The sequence below is a fragment of the Pelecanus crispus genome, chromosome Z (genome assembly GCF_030463565.1).
Source record: "Pelecanus crispus isolate bPelCri1 chromosome Z, bPelCri1.pri, whole genome shotgun sequence".
NCBI classification, from domain to species: Eukaryota; Metazoa; Chordata; class Aves; order Pelecaniformes; family Pelecanidae; genus Pelecanus; species Pelecanus crispus.
In genome coordinates, this window is record NC_134676.1 from 12,704,201 (window position 1) to 12,725,373 (window position 21,173).

General features: G+C 46.2%; 2 protein-coding genes across 2 annotated transcripts; one reads left to right on the forward strand and one right to left on the reverse strand.

Moving 5' to 3' along the window:
- Positions 1-3,089: 3,089 nt before the first annotated feature.
- On the forward strand, positions 3,090-12,149 carry ARHGEF39 (Rho guanine nucleotide exchange factor 39). Its single transcript, XM_075727142.1, has 7 exons — positions 3,090-3,236; positions 3,811-3,905; positions 4,341-4,461; positions 5,523-5,641; positions 7,263-7,333; positions 8,146-8,274; positions 11,869-12,149. Exons 1-7 carry the CDS (start codon positions 3,090-3,092, stop codon positions 12,147-12,149), a joined length of 963 nt encoding a protein of 320 aa, XP_075583257.1.
- Positions 12,150-15,268: 3,119 nt separating this feature from the next.
- MRPL17 (mitochondrial ribosomal protein L17) lies at positions 15,269-16,222 on the reverse strand. The gene is made up of 3 exons (XM_075726893.1): positions 16,049-16,222; positions 15,903-15,971; positions 15,269-15,813 (listed from the first exon to the last, which is right to left on the reverse strand). Exons 1-3 carry the CDS (start codon positions 16,220-16,222, stop codon positions 15,541-15,543), a joined length of 516 nt encoding a protein of 171 aa, XP_075583008.1. The 3' UTR covers positions 15,269-15,540.
- Positions 16,223-21,173: the final 4,951 nt, after the last annotated feature.

The following is a 21,173-nucleotide window of genomic DNA, read 5'->3' on the forward strand; positions in this document are numbered from 1 at the left end:
GCCCGGCCGCTCCCAGCGCCAGCGCCCGGCTGCACCGCCCTGCCCCGCTCTCCCCGGCCCGGCCCGGCCCGGCCCCGCTCCCGCTCCGCCCCGGGACCGCCCGCCGGGGCGGGGCCGCCGTTTGAAATGCGGGGCGGCGGCGGGGACCGGCAGGTAACGGGCGGCGGGGGCCTGGGCCGCTTGCGGGGGCCTGGGCCGCTTGCGGGGGCCTGGGCCGCTTGCGGGGGCCTGGGCCGCTTGCGGGGGCCTGGGCCGCTTGCGGGGGCCTGGGCCGCTTGCGGGGGCCTGGGCCGCTTGCGGGGGCCTGGGCCGCTTGCGGGCCGTGTGTGTGTGCGCGCAGGGGGGTGCTCGGCCGCCGGCCCCGTCCCGGAGCCCGAGGGGAGCGGGTGGGGTGGGGGGGCTGGGGGAGCCGAGCCCAGCCCTGCCCCGGGTCTGGTGGCTCGGGGGGCACCCGGAGCAGCGCCCAGCCGCCCCCCGGGTGGAAGGCCGCCCTGCTGCCCTGGTGAGGCGGTTTTGTGTGGCCAGCAGGAGCAGGGAAGTGACCATCCCCCTGTACTCGGCACTGGGGAGGCTGCAACTCAAATACCGTGTTCAGTTTTGGGCCCCTCAGTACAAGAAAGACATTGGGGTGCTGGAGTGTGTCCAGAGAAGGACAACGAAGCTGGTGAAGGGTCTGGAGCACAGGCCTGATGAGGAGCAGCTGAGGGAACTGGGGTTGTTTAGCCTGGAGAAGAGGAGGCTGAGGGAAGACCTTATTGCTCTCTACAACTACCTGAAAGGAGGTTGTAGTGAGGTGGGTGCTGGGCTCTTCTCCTGAGTAGTTAGGAATAGGATGAGAGGAAATGTCCTCAAGTTGCATCAGGGAAGGCTTAGATTGGATATTAGGAAAAAAATTTCTTCATGGAAAGAGTGGTCAAGCATTGGAACAGGCTGCCCCGAGAGGTGGTGGAGTCACCATCCCCAGAAGTGTTAAAAAAAAATGGGTAGATGTGGCACTGGGATATGGTTGAGTGGACATGGCGCTGTTGGGTTGATGGTTGGACTGGATGATCTTAGAGATCCTTTCCAACTTTAATGATTCCTAGTTTTACTTTCATTAAAAAATAATCCAGCCACCAAGCCAGGAAACATGAAATTAATAATTATTCTACCCTTAACTGGCTTAGTGGTGGACTTGGTAGTGTGAGGTGGTTAATGGTTGGACTGGATGATCTTAAAGGTCTTTTCCAACCTAAATGATTCTATGATTCTAAAGCAGACAGCGGGAAGGGGCAAGCAGATAAGAGCTGCCCTGAGGCCTCGGAGGCTGAGCCTTCCTGTGGCCTCTTCCACAGCAGTCACCGTCCTGAGGAGGGGGGAGGGGGGGGGATGTGGAGCTGTGTGTCCCTTGGAGCTGACCCACGAGGTGGTTAACACTTCTGAGACATCAAGAGTGGCTATGCTGCGATAATAAAGGGAGATTTTTGGGGGATACGCAAAACAGAAAATTCAGAAATGTTGCAGGGAATATTGCTAATGGGGCATCACAAGGTAGTTAACTGGACAGGAAGTATTCAGTGGTTTCTATTCTGAGACTGAGAAGAGAGAAGCAAGCTGCAGTGCTTCTGTCACTTGCAAGTGAAGTATTTTCTAGTCTACTATGGGGTCCAGACAACTCTTATCCTACAGACCTGAGACAGTTAGAATGTAATATATTTTGGAACAATGGGAGTGTTTGCACCGCTGTATGCGCATGGGAGGTGGTCAAACCTGGAGTAACCTTTTTTGTCTGTTTTTTTTTAAAATTATTATTTGTTACAAGAAATTGAGCTGCAAAATGAACATCACGACTGCAGCCTACCCTGGCTAAGGGTGCTCTGCTAATGGTAGCATTTTAGTGTATTATTGGTGAGTACTTTGCAACTGCATGCTAAAGCTAAGCTCTTGCATGGTATTCCCTGCAGCGCTGCCTCTCCATCCACAGGGATCCCAGCTCTGCCCTGTTTGACCAAGACATGGCCTCGACTAGGCTTGTGGGTGTGTCATGAGCGAATATGAGGGTAAACCTCTGGAGAAGCTCCTGCCACTATAAAATACTGCACGTGTTCCTCAGCTATCTGGACTTTTACTAAGCCATTAAATGCGTCTTGGTACTCATTTGATGTGAAACTTTTGTTTCAGACATTGATTTAGATATCCAAAATGTCTCTGGAAGACTGCATGTGACAAATTCCCTTCTCTATGATGACACATCTTCCTGTATTAGAATATAGCTCATCCATGGGGGAGCCAGAATTTTTGTGAAAGTAGCTCAGCTTCCAGAGAAACTGCAGACTTCATGCTGTGGTAAGTGTGCAGCAGCCTGCAATGCTTTTTTATCAAAAGGCAGAGCAATATTTAAGTGCTGCTCTGCTAAAACATGCCTCTTTCTCTGAGAGAAGGTGATAAAAGAGGGAGTGTTTTTTCTCTGTAACAAAACCGTGATGCTCTTGCAGAAGAGAAGCAGTGAAGCTGGTTAATAAATGGATAGTATGAGTCACAGCCATTGCTCAGCCTCTCTCATCTCTGAAACCACAAATTACTATTAGAAAATGACAATGCAAACTGCTTGCTTCTTGGGAACCTCTGTGGGAAAACAAGCAAAAGTGCTCTCTTTCTCTCTCTCCTGCCCACCCCCCCTGCCCCACAAGATGAATCTTATGGCTGTTTTCTACTCCTGCAGTACCTCTTCCACCCACTAACTTCCTTGGGTTTATTGAGAATTTTGCACAAAGAGTGGGACAAAGCACAGGAAGTGGTGGTCTGGGAGTGGGATTGGACACTTGAGGTTTGCTTACAGATGTATCGTAATGTGCTGCTTTTGCTTTCACAGTCTGGTCTTTCTAACGCTGTTGCTCCGGTTGATGCAGGGTTCCTGTACCCGTGAGTAGGAATGCAGAAGGAAACTTAGTAACGGTTGCTGGCAATTGACTTCCCTTCTTTCATTGTAAAGCGTAGAGTTTGTAGCTCAGAATCCTACCCTGCAGCATAGGTTATTCTTTTGTTGTTTGCCCATCTCTCCTGGTTCTTCAGGATCGGTTACCTTTCCATGTATCAGCCCTGAGGCTGCCATGAGCGACTCATCCCTGCTGTTTATGGCTGGAGCAAACACTGTAGAAGAGCAGAGGGCTCGCTGGGAGAGAAAGCGCAGCCGGACAGCCAAGGAGCTGCTGGAAACTGAACACAGATACCTTGAGCAGCTGGATTTGGTGGTCACGGTGAGTATTTCAGGCCCTTCCCATATGTGCATACCTTCAGGCAGCACGTACTTACTTGTGTTGTCATGGGAAAAGGTCAGGAGCAAGACTTTGATACATCCCTACTACATGGGACAACTGCTGGGGCTGAAAGGTTTTTTTCCTCCTCTGTAATATCCCATAACTTGTGGTTTTGGACCCTTGGCTTTGGTCTGTACACAGAAATAAATCTTTAAGTTTTGATTGTATAGGGAACTTGCTTTAAGATGCCTGAGATGTGTGAAATGTAGGGGCACAGACATGACAAAGATAGATTATGAACAAGGTGGTGGAAAACAGATGTGTCTAGGAATACTGAAATAGACTCTATCAGTGCTGTAGTGCAGTTCCATGTGTTTGCAGTTATGGTCAAAGTTACCAGAAAGGCTTACATCTGATGACAGATATCTTGGGTTGGTATTCACAATACTTGATATGCTCTCGAGCTAAAGAGTGTGCGAGCTGCAACTTCTTGCTTCTGCTGTGTGCTACAAATAATGTTTGAGTGGCCTGTGATTTCTACCCGTTTGAAATTTTCTCTTTTTTTCCTACTTAGTTCTTTGTGACAATTTTAAAGGCCAAAGGGACGCTGAAACCTGTTGTGTTGGAAACCATATTTGGACCCCTGGAATCCATATATTCGGCCAGCTAGTAAGTGAACACACTGATGTGATTCCTGTAATTATATGGGGAGGGCCCTATATTGATGAGAAAGTAAGATTTCAGGAAATAAAGCTAACACCTTGTAAAACAGGCATTCACTTCTAACACTGCTAGCCTTGGTGGCACTGCAGGTGTATCCAGGAAACTGCTGATCTGTATCCATGTATCCGGATGCCAAGTTGCTCTTTGAATAGTGGTTTAAACCCAGTAAGTCTGCTCCGCGGTATTTTTGAGGGGTGTTTTCTGTAGCTTACTCTGTGACCACCAAGCACGTATTTGGCATGTGGATGCAAAATGGATACTCATGTGGATGTGAGGTGGATACTGACAAAGGAAGGTCAGTGCAGGAGTGAACCAGAGGGAGCTGTGAAAATGCCATCAGTAATGTAGCCCTCATGAGCTATCTTTGCTCCTTGTGCACAGTGTTCTGTCACTTTACCTGGAGCGAGGGAATTTGGCAACAGGATTGGAAAATTTCTGTCAGAGTCTGGAGCTTTATGGCCACTACGCTGAGAATTTAGAGCAGGCAAATAAAACCTTGAAGGTAAATATGTGCTTTATGCTTCATGTTCGTTCTTCCCTCTCTTTCTCCATTCTGTGAAACAGCTACATCCTTCCCTTTTTCTTCTGTTTCTGGAGTGATCAGTTTTCTTCCTTTTTCTGGGCTGCTACTATTTTCTCAGTCTTTCTTCCATAATAGAATGGTGAAAATTTCTCTACTTATTTGGAGCTTCAAATTTTTGAAGCTTATTTCAGGTGTTTGTGTATGTGTGCGCATAGGCTGAGCACAGCTCTCTCAGGAGTTCTGTATTTACTCCCACTCCTCCTTGGCTGGCAAGCCTGGAGAGTTTGCAGTGGGAACACTAGGGGCCAATCATCTCTTTCTGGAGAATTATCAGATCTCCTGGTCTTTCCCACTACCACTAACTGTATCCTAACAGTGGGATTTCCTTTTCATCCCCAATATTTTTTTCTATGGTAGAAGAAAAATTTTTCCTTCCCACTTATGTCTCTGAATACAACCTGTCTTCCAAGAAATTTCAGAAGGATATATTTTTATTTCGAAGTCCTGACAGCTATATCTAGAATTTAAACCACCTGACTTCCAGTTTTTGTCCATGCTTGTTCCCAGCTGCAGGATGTACTGGGGATGTTTCCCTTCTGTTCTATTTGCATGCATGTCTTCACACTTTTAATTTCCTAAGAGAAAAAGCCATTTTGGATACCTGCTTTGAGGTGATGGGAATGCAGGGCAGCATTGCTTTGTGTTGAAATGAATGGCAAAAAGGCACAGGTGGACTCCTTGTTTTCCTATCTGAGTCAACCTTCCTTTTTTTCCTTTATTTCCATTTGCTGAGTAAACTAGCTTTATACTGCTGTGCATGTGTGAAGAGAGGATATCGCTTCATTTACCCGCTGGGAAAAGGTGGTCAGGAGAAAGGGAATTGCTTGCCCATGGCCACGAAGAGTTTTTGATGGTTGCTTTTAGGACTGGAGTCATGAACTCTAAGTTTAAGAGTTCTAAGACTTCCAAGCTCCAGTGCAAACTCAGCACATATTTCTTTCTATAGTGTCAAACCTATATGCCTTTTCTGCTGTATACAGGAGCAATTGAGGAAAAATAAGGCATTCCGACGGTTTAAGAAACTCCAGGAGACTCGACCTCAGTTTCAAGGGAGGAAGCTAGAGGATCTGCTTCCTTTGCCACTGCAGAGGCTGCACCAGTAAGTAAGCAATTCTGAGTCTTCAAGGTGTTAGTACAAGAGGAAAAAAGGAGCATAACAGTGCCTTGGTTGCTATGGGAGGTAAAGTTGCTTAACGTGTCTCAAAATCAGAGTATATAGACAGCAATAAAACAGACCTGAAGATGTGCCTGTAAAGTGAAATCAGTGTACATGGATGGGAGACAATGCAGAGAGGTAGCTGTGCTTAGCCCTGGCTCCTAAGTCTGTCATCTAGCTCTTGGGTAGAATGGAAGTGGAGGCTTTCTATCATCTCGGTAAGCTACTGAAGTTAGGCCCTGAACAAAAGCAAGCTGTCTGAAGTACTGCAGAAGTGGTGCTCCCTGCCAGAGATGGTCCTGCTCCCCTTTTGTGCAGGTTGCTGACCTGGACTATTGTGATTCTCCTCTCTTTTAGGTGGTTGCCTTTGGAGAGAGATGAGATTAATGAACGTGGGGGAGCTTTTCTCCCCTCTCTGGTTATCAGCGCCATATGCCTTCCTCAGATTTGGTGCCTATCACAGTTGTCTGAGTCTGGACAGATCCAGTCTGGTTTGCTGCATTCCCCCTTGAGGCATCACCTCCCCTTTGAAGAGGCAGGCTGACTGCATGAGGCAAGTCCTGCATGCACTCAAGGGCTGCCCTTTCTTGGGGAGGGTAAATGGGTAATACAGAGCACAGGTAGTTTGCTGGGAACCCAGCTGCTGCTGCTATAGATCAAGTAGCTGCTCTTCAACCATGGTCTTATCCAGGCTAAGGCAAATTTGAGAGACAGAGAGTCTCGTTTCTTTGAAAATAACTCGGAGTGAGCATACCACAGTCTTTCAGGTAGCTTTATGCAAACTTTTTAATCAGCTTGGCAGATATAAATGTAAGCTTTCTTTTTACTGTAATTCTTTGGATCATTCCTTGAAATTTGTAAAATAGCAGTATATTTGTTCCTGTCTGACTGTTCGGAAAAATAGTGGCCTTTTAACAGAAGGTCTAATTTTTTTCATTAATCAGCTCTTTCATGTTCAAGTTTCTTCAAAACTGTTACATATACTGCAGGTCATATGACTTCTGCCAGTGAATCTATTCAATGTGATATTTCTCCTGTCATTTCAGACTGAAAATAGGTTGACTTTATTGGGGGAAAGAATTGGTGGAGATCTGTTCCTTTCCGGTAAAGACTGGAGAGGAAAAAAGAAAAAGGCGGCTTCTGATTCTATAAGAAATGTCTTTGTTTTCTTGTGTGGGCAGGAAACATACAGTATGGATGCTACCATTCAGACATAAAAAAAAAAAAATTAAATAGTTAAAACAGAAATTTGTCTGTTAGTGAAGGCATTTTTCTGTGAATGTTAAGAGAGTCTCATGAACTTAAGTAATATGTGAGGTTGCTTTTATCAGATCCCTATGAAATGCCAAAGGCTTGCAAATGTATAAAATACTTGGGTTAATTTAGTGGATAACTTTGAAGAGAAAATGAATGTGATTGAAGAATTGTGACCAAAAGCTGCTTGGTTAGATGTAGAGGTGTGTATTCTATCTCCTGGTGAAGTGTTGTTCATCATTCTGTCACTAATAAGAGATGCTGCTGTTCCTTGTATCTTTTTGTGAAATAAACCTTCTCTCTATCTTAGGTACAAGCATTTCCTCAGAGACCTGCTGGAGAACACCAGCCCAGAAAGTGCTGAGTACCAGAAACTTGCAAGTATGATTCCATTTGTAGACGCTGGCACTTGGATCAGTGTTAGCCTCCTTGCTAATAATATTTGGATTCTCGTCTTCTGTCTACTTCCGCAGGAAGAAAAACTCTTCTTCTTTCTGGGGTTCTAGTGGATTACTATTTCCCCTTCTCCGTCTTGATCAACATCTCACTGAGAACACAGTGCGAATAAAAATGTAGAGTAGCTGACTGGGAAAGTGGCCTAGGTGTTAGGTTGGAGAAATGACAGCTCTATTTTTTTTTTATGATGAGGGTGGTGAGACACTGGAACAGGTTGCCCAGGGAAGCTGTCAATGCCCTATCACTGGAATTGTTCAAGGTCAGGTTGGACAGGGCTTTGAGCAACCTGATCTAGTGAAAAATATTTCTGCCTATGGGAGGGGGGTTGGTCTAGATGATCTTTAAATTTTCCTTCCAACCCAAACCATTCTATGACTCTTAGTCATATGCCTCAATTTTCTAGGATAATTCATGTCCTTCATGCCATATCTACTAGCAGTTAACACCACTTATGGGGCATTCCTCCTAGTTTTGCTTCCAAATCCAGGAAACTATTCCTCTGTCTAATGTTTCATTGGCAAATAAATGTTTTCTAGAATTGCAGAAGTGTGGTTGGAGAGAGACCTCTGAAGGTCATCTAGTCCAGTGTCCTGCTGAAATTACTGAATAAATCTGTTGTTGATACTTGGTTTAAAACATTTGCTTCTTAATTTCATCTTATCTTTTCACAGCAAGATAGATAAGGCATAATACTTACTCATTTGTGATAACCTCAGAATATGCTGCTATAATTTCAGAGGCTGTGAAATCCGTTTCTGAGGTGTCTCGGTGGGTCCAAGACATCATTCATAAGAGAGAGAACTCATTGCAGCTACTTCGGGTTCAGAAACTGCTCAAAGGACAGAAGACCCAGGTTTTGACTCCAGGTGGGTCTTAATGACAGCTGGGTTTTTTTTTTCTGCCAAGCTGAGATAACTGGAGATATGCCCGCCTTCATCTCTGAGTCAACTCATATTAACCAGTTTTCCTCTTCTGCCCAAATTCCAAAGATAGGTGGTGAAGGAATATAACTAGTAACTCAAGCACTTGTTTGTGGTTTTTTTTAAATGAAGAATTTTTGAGTAAGGAGAAGCAGCAGCTTAATTGCCTGACGTTCAGATGGGAAGAGCTGATGACATGTAGTTAGAAAGTTAGTAGCAGGAACCTAAGGAGGTCAGGAGTATAAGTCCTGGCTGAGGATGAAAGACAGACATTACGTAATTTTGGAAGAGTGTAAGTAGTTGTGTTTTCCCTACTTCATTGCAGGAACCATAGATTTCTGAGTGACAAGGGCCCAAGGACTGTGGTGTTTTTTACATTAAGCCACAAGCTTCATGGACTTCTGCTCACAACCTTCACATGAAGAATCTTCTTTTATCTGCGTGGTTAAGTTGTGCCAAAAATCAGAGTATTTCTGTTGATAGCTGAGATATATGAAGTCACAGTCACTGGCATGTAAGATCATCTAATTAGATAGCAGGTTTCTTTATGACCTTTTGTGTGACTGGGTACTCTCCAAGCTATGTATGGAATATTGTGAGAAATGTGTCCAGTCAGGGCAATTATGAAATGGTTACTTGGGACTTCACCTGTGCCCTCACTAAACACTCTTATTGCAGAGGTCATCTAGAAACAGTGCTGCAGCTGGAGAGCAGTGTTGAAGTCACTGTGTGTAAAGGTCTCTAAGGCATGCCTCCGGGTACTTGTGGATGTGGTTGTAATCCATACATGTGGATTTTGGGGTGAAAAAAATATCCTCTAGTGGGATGGGGGAGAGAATCAGAAGAGTAAAAGTGAGAAAACTCATAGGTTGTGGTAAAAACAGTTTAACAGCAAAAGCCTCACAGACAAGCCAAGCAAAACGAGGAATTCATTCCCTACTTCCCATCGGCAGGCAGGTGTTCAGGTGTTCAGCCATCTCCTGGAAAGCAGGGCTCCATCACATGTAATTGTTACTTGGGAAGACAAACGCCATCATTCCAAACATCTCCCCCCCCCCCTTCCTTCTTCTTCCCCCAGCTTTACATGCTGAACATGATGTCATATGGTGTGTAATATCCCTTTGGTCAGTTGGAGTCAGCTGTCCCGGCTGTGTCCCCTCCCAGCTTCTTGTGCACCCCCAGCCTGCTCGCTGGTGGGGTGGGGTGAGGAGCAGAAAAGGCCTTGGCTCTGTGTAAGCACTGCTCAGCAGTAACCAAAACATCCCTGTGTTATCAACACTGTTTCCAGCCCAAATCCAAAACATAGCCCCATACCAGCTACTATGAAGAAAATTAACCCTCACAGCCAAACCAGCACAGGTAGTAAAGGAGGTTATTTATCGGAGGTTATTGTTCTCGAAGATGCTCAGTCAATGGGCAGATTAACTTACAATTATCTTTCCCATTCTTCATTGAATCCTTTTGGTGATGCTTGCTGAAAGGGAGCTCACACAGGTGTGCTCTCCTTATACAGAGCATGTGTGGTGGTGCCTGGGTATGTTGGGGTAGTGCGTAAGTAAAAAGGTAAATCAGTTATCCTGAATGACAGAACTAATAAGATAACATCATGACAAAAACCCCCAACCTGAAAATAGTATAGCTAGACCAGAGATGGCCATCCTTTGAAAGCATTGGGTCCACTTTGGTTTTGTCTCTAAATATTGAGACATGTATTAGAACAAATGTTGAGGGTCTATGGACACCTTTCCATCGTCTATAGACATCTTTCCATTATCTAGGACAGAGAATTGTGATGGTCATGTTTTCCATCAGCTGGAGTAAAATAGGTACTATTGGATGTGAGAAGCAAAAAAGTAAGAGTTATCTGGGGCTTGCTAGTTTTGGGCCAGCGTTCCAGAAACAAGCTAGCATTTGCAGAACTGTTAAGGTTGCATCCTGTTACTAGGAGGGAAGAGGTGAGAAAACATAATGCTATAGATTCAGAGGAAAGGCGTAGCTTTGGAGCTGGGTATCTGTTTGGCAGTGTCTCTGAGATGAGAAGCTCCCAATTAAAAGACCCCGCTTTTCTTGCTGTCTTCCATATATAGGGCAAATACCATCTTACCCAGAACTGCCTTCTTAACATACCACACTGTTTGGTCATCCCTAGCTTCCCCAGGGATATTTCCTTGCCCTCCTTTCACAAGAATTTCCTAAATCATATGCCTGTGAGAATCCTGAACACGGATCTTATCACAAGACTTACATCACAGTCCAGTTCAGACTGTATGCCAGAAAGTCTGATCACAGCTTAGGCTGAGGGAAAAACAGTTTCCAGTCCAACCCCATGCTGCTGATGCCTTCCTTCCATTTGTTTTTTAAACTTGGACTGATTCCTGCACCTCACCCTTCTTTCTCAGTTTCTTATTCAGATAAGAGGAATGGTTCCTGAGGAGTAAGCTAAGCAGGAATTCACTTGCCTCTATTTTGTGACTGTAGCGCACTTAAGTAAGACATGATCCATAATTAAAACAAAATTGTTGTCCTAAAAGGTATTTACTAGCTCAGACAGAAGCTAAGGCATGAAAACCAGTAGCTGAAATCCTCTGGCAGGTGTTTCCCAGACCAGGCCAGATGCCAATACCTTATTATGGCTTTAAATTTTTATAAATACTTCTACTGGCAGGTGTCTTCATAATTCCCATGAGTTGATGGCCATCTTGTACAATAATCCTTCTATTAGAGGCACTGCTTTAATTATTCCATTTTGTGTAGATGCCATTTTTTTTATTGCTGCTTACAGCTAGGTTTATCAAATTGTTTTGTTTTTTCCTCCCTGCTGATTTCTCTGCCTTTTGTTCTACTGGAATTCATTTCATGGGTAGATGACACTGGACCATATTCTGTAAGAGAAGGTTAATAAGGTTGCCTGATCAGACCTTCTTTTTAATATGTTGTTTTGTATCCCCCTTGCTATCTTCTCATTAGAGCAGTAATTTGCATTCTGTAATCTGTTAACTACTATAGGTCTGTATATAGTTAGATGACCTATGAAACACTTTGGGGTTTTTTTTAATTGGCACACACAGGCATACAAAACAAGGGAAAAATAATAAATGTTCAAAGCTTAGGCTAACTTCTTTTTCACCTCTAATGCAAACAATTGGGCAACACAATTTAAGATAGTTCATGGTATGTTTTCTGAGGGCTTATGTTAATTTAAAGGTACGCATACCATTTTCAAACCACGTTTTTGTTCTGGTCTCTTTACACAGACTTGCATATTATAATATCCTCTTAATTAACATAGTAGATTTATAACAACTTCAGTCTGCTCCTCATATACTAAAAGTTTTGGGCTGATTACTGCTTCTGCATGGGTGCCATCAGTGCTGGTGAGCTGGTCCCAGTTGATATGTAGTGCCTTCTAGTGGCTGTAATTGATGTAGAACCTGGTAACCTACAAAGGCAGCTCACTGTATTCCTGTTTGTCTCATTACATCTTCCTCCCTGCCCCCAATGATAATCTGACAACTGTCTTTATTTTCCTTGCATGCCTAGAGCGCTGGTATATCCGGGAAGGCTGGCTTTTGGTGGTGCCTTCAAAGGGAGAAGAACTGAAGCGCAGGATGTTCTTCCTTTTTTCTGACATCTTTATTGCAGCAAAGCCCTGCCACCCACTGCACCCGCTGAACTCAAACAAATTGGCATGCCAGGCTGTCTACCCGCTTCACCAGTGCGTCGTGGATAAAGTGTTCGGCCACACGCGGAGCCAGGGAGGGCTCCTCAGTGTAAGTTTTCCCACTTCTGCCTGGCAGAAGCGTCAGTGGAGTCAGACCTGACAAGCAGGTCTGTAGCAGTGTCAACAGCAGCAGGACTGAGATGATGGGAGCGGTGACAACAGTAAATGCAGTGAACTAGTCTGTGTTAGGGCAACCCTTCTCTTCTTGGGTGATGTAGGTCCTTTTCCCTTCCTGGTGTAGGCCCTCCTGAGCACCATGGGGTACAGGCTGCTGGTTGCTTTAGTTAGCTCAGGTGAGGAGGGTCTGATAAGACTGACGTGCCCTCAGCAGAGCACATGTTTGGGGAGCAGCCCCACAGTCATGTGACAAGAAAAAACGCAGCATTACAGTGACTGTGGACTGAGCTTATAGAAAACCCTGAAAAACAGAATTCAGAAAAATGTGGGTATTATCACAACGGGTATTGCTTGTGCATCTAACTCCCTGAGGGCTGCAGGGTCTTTGACTGGGACTGGTGTCCTAGGTAGGGCTTTCAAGTTCAGGTCTAGGTTGCAGCACCTTGAGCAAGCTGTAGTGATCTGTAGATGGTGGAAGGACCCCTAGGGGCAGCTTGGAATAAGGGAGAAAACTGGATAAAGAGCTGCTGAGAACTGTAATTGCCTGCTTCCAAACACCCTATCAAGTCAAAGTGAGCTGTCATCTGTGGCTGGAAGGATCGGACAAGTCTGGCACTTGCTCTGTACTGTCCAGCCTCTGGCTTCTCCCCGTACCAATGCTCAATATTTATATCTGGGGGGGGAAAAATGGTGGAAATCAGCACGCAGGGCTGAGTTAAATGGCGATGGCTCTCCTTTTATGAGAGTTGCTGCCTTGGCAGGGAATGCCACAGAGTGGTACCAGGTTCTGTTTGCCTTTCAGCTTTCCTTTCCACACAAGACACTGTTGTTGATGTCCAGTGACCAACAAGATATTAATGACTGGTATCAGAGTCTCACAGCTGCAGTCAGGTAGGCATCTCTTTTTCCAGAGGTGGAAGGGCTGAGGGAAGGGGGCAGAACATAAAAATGATCATACGGACCTGTGTATTTGCATGTATTACATGATTGCAAGGCTGATAGAGAAGACCTGACTGGCAGCCAGGATACAAGGGAATAGTAACAATAGATTTCATGTATTAACAGCAAACTTCCCCTTTGTTTTCCTCTACAGTCAGCTGAAAGCCTGACCTGAGTACATGGCAGGACAGCCACCTCTCTTGGTAGAAGCCTACACACTCTTAGGAGATGTTCAAGGACGTACAGTAGGAGAAATGCATTTAGAGGGACTACATGCTGTGCTTGTGAGATTATGAATGCTTTGTCAGCTGTCCTAATCTTAATACAGATATTGCAAAAAATATGTATGCACACTAACAATTTGTATACAAAAAAATCTGTATCAAGACTTTTCCCCAACTTAGCTTAGATGCTTCTAGCTTTTCTACACTTTTTTCTCTCAGATTATTAATTTTAAGGACAAGCAGAAGACAGCTGGACTTGCTTTCCCTCATTAAATGTTTTTATCCAACTGCCTCTCTAAATCGGTGTTCTCTCATTTATTTGTCTACATATATGTCTACCTGCTCTTGCTTCTGGGTCCTTTGATCAACATGGATGTTTTGTGTAATGGTAACATGGGTGTAACACTGTATTTTCAGCTAGTGCTACAGGGGCACAGTCATCTTCTCCCCTTAACATATTTTTATCATTCATATCCTTTTTTTTTTTCCAAAATAGCTTGACAGTTATTGTACCTCCTCCTCTAAGTGACTGGTGGGCAGATCAAGGGAAAATGATTCAGTGGTTAAAATCCTACCCCTTGGTTTCTCCTCAATCCCACAGAAAAAGTAATCTGCTGAATTAGCTGAAATAAACTGGCAGGTAACATAGACTCACGCTTATCAACTAGCATTTAGATTTCTAATCTGCATCCTAACAGACTATGCAGATGAAACAGCACTCATCTTTCCCTTCAAGGTATGCAGTAGACTTACCACTTTGAAAACACTACAGTGAAAAGCTTTGGCAGCTCCTCTGCTCCTTAAGCACAGGGGAAAATCTCCAGAGGGCTACAGTCAGCACTCTGGGTCATCAATTGCTGGTAATGTGCTAGTGTTCAGTTTAGTAGGATAAAAGGCCGATTTAAGGAAGAAATTTAGATAAGGTATTTCTTGAGTATTTCATTAAAGCCTCATCATGGACTTTTAATAATGTGGAAGCTCTGCAGCAATAGCAGTTTGGTTCATCTCTTCTACTGTGGAGGAAAACGTTTGAACAAGATGCTAGGTCAACTGCAAAGAGGGTCATTAGAAATATAAAGATTAAGGTCTGTCTGAACACTGACTTTTTAGTAGTTTGACTGTTTTTTCTTCTTCCTTAAATAGTACCACACATCTTTAATTTCTCACTGAAATTCATTAAAACAGAAGTGGTACTGTGCGAGGTAAGTGTCCTGAAGGGAGAATTAAAACAGAAGTGGTACTGTGCGAGGTAAGTGTCCTGAAGGGAGAATTACCAAATTTTAAGTTCTGTAACATCACTTCTTTTTGGTCTTTCCATACAGCTAACTCATTTATCTTAAGTTTGTGAAACTTGGGAGGGAGGAAGGAACCCAACATGTTTGGGTTTTTTTGGTTGTTTCCCCCTGCCGCCACCTGTTCCCCGAAGGTACAACTACAACTTTCAAGTACTAGCTGTACTTGAAATCAAAGACAAAGCTAGCCATTTAAGTTTCCTATCTCCCAGTAGTTAGATCACTCTCTGAAAAAGTTCTTACTTTCCTTTTTTGTTCTAATAGGGTAACACGGAGATTTCTTGCAACCCTATACCTGAAGCTAAGACGTCTACCAAGCTCTTGGTAGAGACTATTATTCCTGCCCACACTACCTCCTTATTATAACATAAGTGCCTTTGGTAATGCCTCTTTTAAGACTCATCTCAGTGCTACCATCCTATTTGCATTCACTGCTTCTGAAACAGCAAAACGAACTTGATTTTTCACTGAATTTCCCACCCTGAAAGGCTGCATGCTGGCTTCTAGAAAACACTGTAGCTGTGTAACAGTGGAGATGCTGCCCCAGAGAGTAGGGTTGTTGGACCAGAAGCTGTAACAAACCCAGTCTTCACTGGAATAAGTTACTAACTCATGTCCACAGGAATATAATCCAAACAGAAACAAACTCGCTTTCTGAACAGAGTTTATTTACACAGAGAGTATCAATCATTAGGGCTCCCAGCTTGATTTCCTTCTCTTGCTGAATCTCTATTCAAACCATAGGAAGAAGCAAGTAAACCTTGAGCTTGTGCCCCCATCATGGCAACTCAAGGTCAGTAATCAAGCTTCAGACCTCCTGGGACATCTTCCACTCCTGTGCTCCAGGACAGCAACGAGCTGGCTGGTGCGTGGGCAGCTCACGCCAAGCCCCATCCTCCCTCCGGGCAGTGGGGGATGTCTAGACAGGGGTGCCCTCGGGGGCCTGTGCGGCGGCCGCCCGCTGCACGTCCTCCCGGTAGCCCTTCAGCAGCTGGTTGAGCAGCGTCTTCTCGGTGTCGCGGCACGGGCGGATGAGCGGTGGGAAGGGGTTTCCCTTGAGCTCGATGACCGCCATTTTGGCGCGGTCGAGGCTATCCCGGTTGGGGATCTGCAGCAGGCGGGTGTAGCTGCCGGGGTGGGGCTGGAAGCGGGGTGCCAGCACCTTGAACAGCTTGTGGATGAGGTCCTTCTCCTGCGGGGCGGCATGCTCAGCTCCAGCGCCGGGGCTGCGGGGGGCAACGAGGGATTTGGCGGGGGGTGTGGGGGGGGAGGGTTACTTACCGTCAGCCAGAAATTCGCCATGCGCATGGCGCGCTCGTTGGTGTCCCCCAGCTTGGCGTACTCGATGAGCTGCGGGGAGCAAGGGGGCAGCGCCGTCAGCCGGCAGAGCCGTGGGGTCCCCCCGCCGCCCCGCCCCGCCCGCTCACCCGCTCCGCGTAGCCCCGCATCTCGTCGGCGCGCGCCCAGGGCGCCTCGATGCGCTCATGCCGCACCAGCGCCGTCACCAGGTTGCGCAGCAGGTCGAGGCGCGAGCGCGGGCCCAGCCCCAACCGCCGGTGCACGCGCCCGTGCGAGATGGCGGCCGCCACCGACAGCCGCATCTCGCCGCCCTCCCGCCGCCGCCGCCGCCGCCGCCGCGGGGCACCATGGGCGGCACCTCCCGGCAGCCCCCCCGCGCCGCGCAGCACGCCGGGAGGTGTAGTTCGTCCCCCCCGGCGGGCACCACCCCCAGCTGCTGCATAGAGCGCGTAGAGGGCGGGAAGCGGAGCCCGGAGCCGCGTACCGAGAGGTCTGAGCGGGGCAGGGGAGCCGGGCCCGGGCCGGCAGAAAGGGCCGAGCGGGGCCCCGGGCTGGGGCGGGGCGCGCTCGTCGCATGTCAGTGACGTCACTGCGCAGGCGCAAGGAGCCGCGCGGCATGCTGGGAGCTGTAGTTCCGCGCCCCGGCGCGGCCGGCCTCCATTTCCCGCCGCCGTGGGGCCTTGTCCCGCCGCGGCCAGCCCGGCGGTGTGACAGCCCTGCTGCTGTCTCCGCGGCATCGGGGCACCGCCGGGGCGAGGCCGTGGCGGCGGACAGGCAGGGTGGGCTCTGAGGGGAGGAAGGAGAGTGGCCGGCCTTCCCGCTGCCCCTCACCGCAGCCGGGGCGGCGTGGTGGCACACCGCCCTCACAGGGTGCCCCCGGGGCTGCGGGGAGGGGCTCAGCCAGGCGCCGAGGCAGGCGAGGCCGTCCACGGCCTTAACCTTATTCCCCCTTTTTCCCCAGTACCAGGATACCAGAGAAGTCTCGGACCCCCGTATCGCATCCCCAGGCTGTGTAGAAGCTGCGTACGCAGGCAGCACGGGGCAAGGGCACGGGCCAAGTGCAAGGTCCTGCACCTGGGTCGGGGCAACCCCCAATATTGATACAGGCCGGGAAATGAAGGGATTGAGAGCAGCCCTGCGGAGAAGGACTTGGGGGTACTGGTAGATGAAAAGGTGGACATGAGCCAACAACGTGCGCTTGCAGCCCAGAAAGCCAACCCCATCCTGGGCTGCATCAACAGCAGCGTGGCCAGCAGGTCGAGGGGGGGGATCCTGCCCCTCTGCTCTGCTCTGGTGAGACCCCACCTGGAGCACTGCATCCAGCTCTGGGGCCCTCAGCACAAGGACATGGACCTGTTGGAGCGGGTCCAGAAGAGGGCCACCAAAATGATCCGAGGGCTGGAGCCCCTCTCCTACGAGGCCAGGCTGAGGGAGTTGGGGTTGTTCAGCCTGGAGAGGAGAAGGCTGCGAGGAGACCTTATTGCGGCCTTCCAGTGCTTAAAGGGGGCCTACAGGAAGGATGGGGACAATCTTTTTAGCAAGGCTTGTTGTGACAGAACAAGGAATAATGGATTTAGACTAAAGAAGAATAGATTTAGACTGGACATAAGAAAGAAATTGTTTACCATGAGGGTGGTGAAGCACTGGAACAGGTTGCCCAGAGAGGCAGTGGAGGCCCCATCCCTAGAAATGTTCAAGGTCCGGTTGGACGGGGCTCTGAGCACCCTGCTCTGGTTAAAGCTGTCCCTGCTCACGGCAGGGGGGGTTGGGCTAGATGACCTCTAAAGGTCCCTTCCAAACCAAAGCGTTCTGTGATTCTATGATTCTGTGATTCTAAGGCCAACGTCATGCAGCCCTCACAGGGTGCTGCAGCCGCCACTGTAATAGTGGAGGTGGGTGTATGCCTTATTTCCCCAAATGCAGAAACATGCCCTGTTCTGCGAGAGCTCATACCCCCACAGCCCTGCTCCTGGCAGTGCGTATGGTTCAGCTCCAAGAAAAATGGTAGAAGGCAGCATAAGGAGGTTTCCTGCTACTTGTCTCTTGCAGTCAACGTTTCTGTAGTTCAGAGGAAGGATGTGTAACAAAAGCAGCTACCAACAGTGTACGAAAAAATATCTTTGTTATTATGAATACATCATAAAATCACAATCATTTTATACACATTTTAGTATTTCATATATAAATAAAGTGAACAGTATAGTTACTGGAATGTGTAATAGGAACAAACATATGGATTTTAATGTGAAATTAACAAATTCCTGGACCCTATCCCCATCTTTTGTTGCTTCTCTGAGGTTTTGTGTATTAACTCTGAAACACTTCTAGGAAGAAGGTTACTCAAGCTGTGATACCGACAATAACTCCAGGAATTACCTTAATTCCATTTACAATAAATTTTCCTCTCCTTTTCCTGGTTTAGCCTGACTACATAGGAATTCTTCTGTGTCAGTATTCCAGCTTTGCAAGAAAGACTAATCCTGTATGTACTTGGCAGAATGTTGAAAGAAAATATTTTCCAAGCTTTACTATTTTGTTAAACCCATTAACAATCAGCATTTTGCCATCACTACACACTCTTGCAAATGTTTCCATTAAATATATTTCTAGTATTAATAAAAATAACAAACTCTCTATTATTCTTCTGCTTATAACTTGATGTCTTAACATCAAAATAATATTTCTTTCTAATAAAATTATACATAGTATTTATGTGAAACAAAGTTGTCATGTGCATGAGCCTAGTAATGAGACTAGGCACGAGTGTAGATGTTTCTACGTTCTTATTTTGGATTCTTGGGGGGTTGTTATTTTTGGGGCCACAGAGTAATAAATAATTTACAAGGTAATGACTTCCCTGGCTACCTGGTAACCAAGCTTAAAATTGGAAATGATTCCTCTGGTCTGGCTTTATAAAACTTCGAGTATGCTGAAGAAAATGTCACTTATCTGTCTGCATGTCTGTATGTGTTTACCCAGATATCTTAATAAAATGTTTCTGATACAATGTTATGAAAGTTATCATACAATTAATCAGAAATAAAATGAGAAAGGTCTATGCAAAGGTGTTAGCGGGATGCAGACAGAAGGCTGAACCTTCCCAGCCAACTGTGCTCAGAGGGGCTCTCCCTGCTGGAGGAATTCCTGTGCCTTCTGCAGTGGACTTGTCTTTACCATCAGGTCCCCTCCTTGCTGCTGGGACTCAGCCAACAGCTTTGGGGCAGGGAGTCTGGAGAGAGGAGGCTGAAGCACAAGGACAAACTCAAGGAGCACTTTCCTTCACCTTTTTTATGGAGTAAGCGTGTCTGTTGGAACCCCCAGCTCTGGGCTGTGAAAACTAACGATGCAGACTCCAGGAAGGGAAGTTACTGAGGTTTTCATTCAGAAAGGCACATAAAACATGTGCCGTATTTTGTGTTCATGAGTCTGTAGGACAGCTTTCTGTACTTACAGTGAAGCATGCATTTTATGTACTTTTCTGGTCCAGTCTCATAATTTCCCTTCCCTGGATACTTACGCACAGCAGGGCAATCGTCACCTACCCCTGAATTTGATGGTCAAACGTAGGAATATAGGTCAAATGTAGGAACGTCTCATTTGGTATTTGTCTATATTTGGAAAAGCAGAGCTTAGAACTAAAATAAGTGCCTTTTTTAGAACACATCTTCTTGTGGGCAGGGGGCAATAGAATTTAGTTGGTATGTAGGAAGTGACTCATCTAACTCATTATTCAGTAAGTCCAAAAACCTGGAGGTACTAATTCTATAGTGGGAATCAACCTGATCCAGCAGGTGATGGAATGTGGTGGTAAACATATGCAAAAAGTCACCTAATTTGCAAGAGTTACAAATATAACATTTGACATTTAACAAATTTACTTAAAGCTGCATATTCATGAAGGATGTTATTTATACCTAGTTGCCTGCTTGAAATGAAGAAAATAAATGCCTCAGTTCTTGCTGTCTTAAGAGGTTTCTTTCAGCCTGCTGCGTATAAGACCATCTCTCTTTTGACCACAAGTTCCTTCCCAAATCTCACTGATTTCCTTATTATCTGGTTCATAAGACTACTTGGATCTGCAGCTGCTGGGAGAGCTCCTCCCAGAGAGGAAGCCCAAAGACCATAGGGTGAGAGCACTATCATTTTTTCTAAGCTATCCCAGTGACTTAGTCGTTGCTTTGTAAATATTGATGTACATATAACATGATGAGGAATACAGAACATTACTGTTCTTAAAGCTAATGCCCTTGCTTGCGGCATAGTGATAGTGAGGAGATGGGAAATAATTGCAGGAATGAACACATCCTCTTAAGATAATATACATAAGATATGAAAGGTCTAGACAGCCAGCCCTTTATACAACATGACCTGTACCAGTGGTGTAGGGATTACACCAACTATCTTTTGGCCCAGAGAATATGGAAGGGAATCCAAACCTTTACGGGTTATCTGAAAAGGGCCTGCTTATATTTTTTACCTGTATTTATTCTATTAGAACATGAAAGCCCTGAAAAACTTGGCAAAATAAGAAGTTTTTCTTTGCATTTGTAACATGGACACAACCCACCACTAAACATACTGTAGAAGCAGCAGCTACACAGATACAACATTGAAGCTTTGTGCTTAATACATTGCTTTATCTTCTAAGCATGGCAAAGTCCTCAGCAGCTGTGGTAATCCAAAAGAAATGGTAATATACATCACCCATGAGGTATGGTCTAACTTGTGCATCCAATTTTCCAGTGTAAAAAAAAAAAAGGGCACTCCCTTTTATCCCTCGTCACAAATATAGGATCCCCTGTGCAGTACCTCACCTTAGCCAACCTCATACCAGTTGAGATGTTTTGTCATGTGCACACCTGCACCTACTCATACTCCTCATATACCCAGCCAAATACACTGCAACTCCGCGTTCCAGTTCCATGAATGCCATTTAGGGCACTGATGCAGCAGAGGAACAAAACAGATGGAAGCTCTTTGCAAACATGAGGCCTCTCTGCTTTCGGCTTCACTTGCACTTCAGCATTTCACCAAGGAAGACATGCATCTACAGGAGCTCAGAGTCCGACTTTTTCTGCAAGGCTGGGGTTGATTTTGTGCTTCCCCGTAAGCCTACTTGATTCAGTTATGCTTAGTTTTCCTGCTTTATATATCCCCTATTCTCTTGCTCATTTTTGTGTAATGTATCCAGCATGAATCTGTTGAGGAAGGGAACTGGCCTTCATACTGAGCAGTGGAAGAACCGTAAGGGAA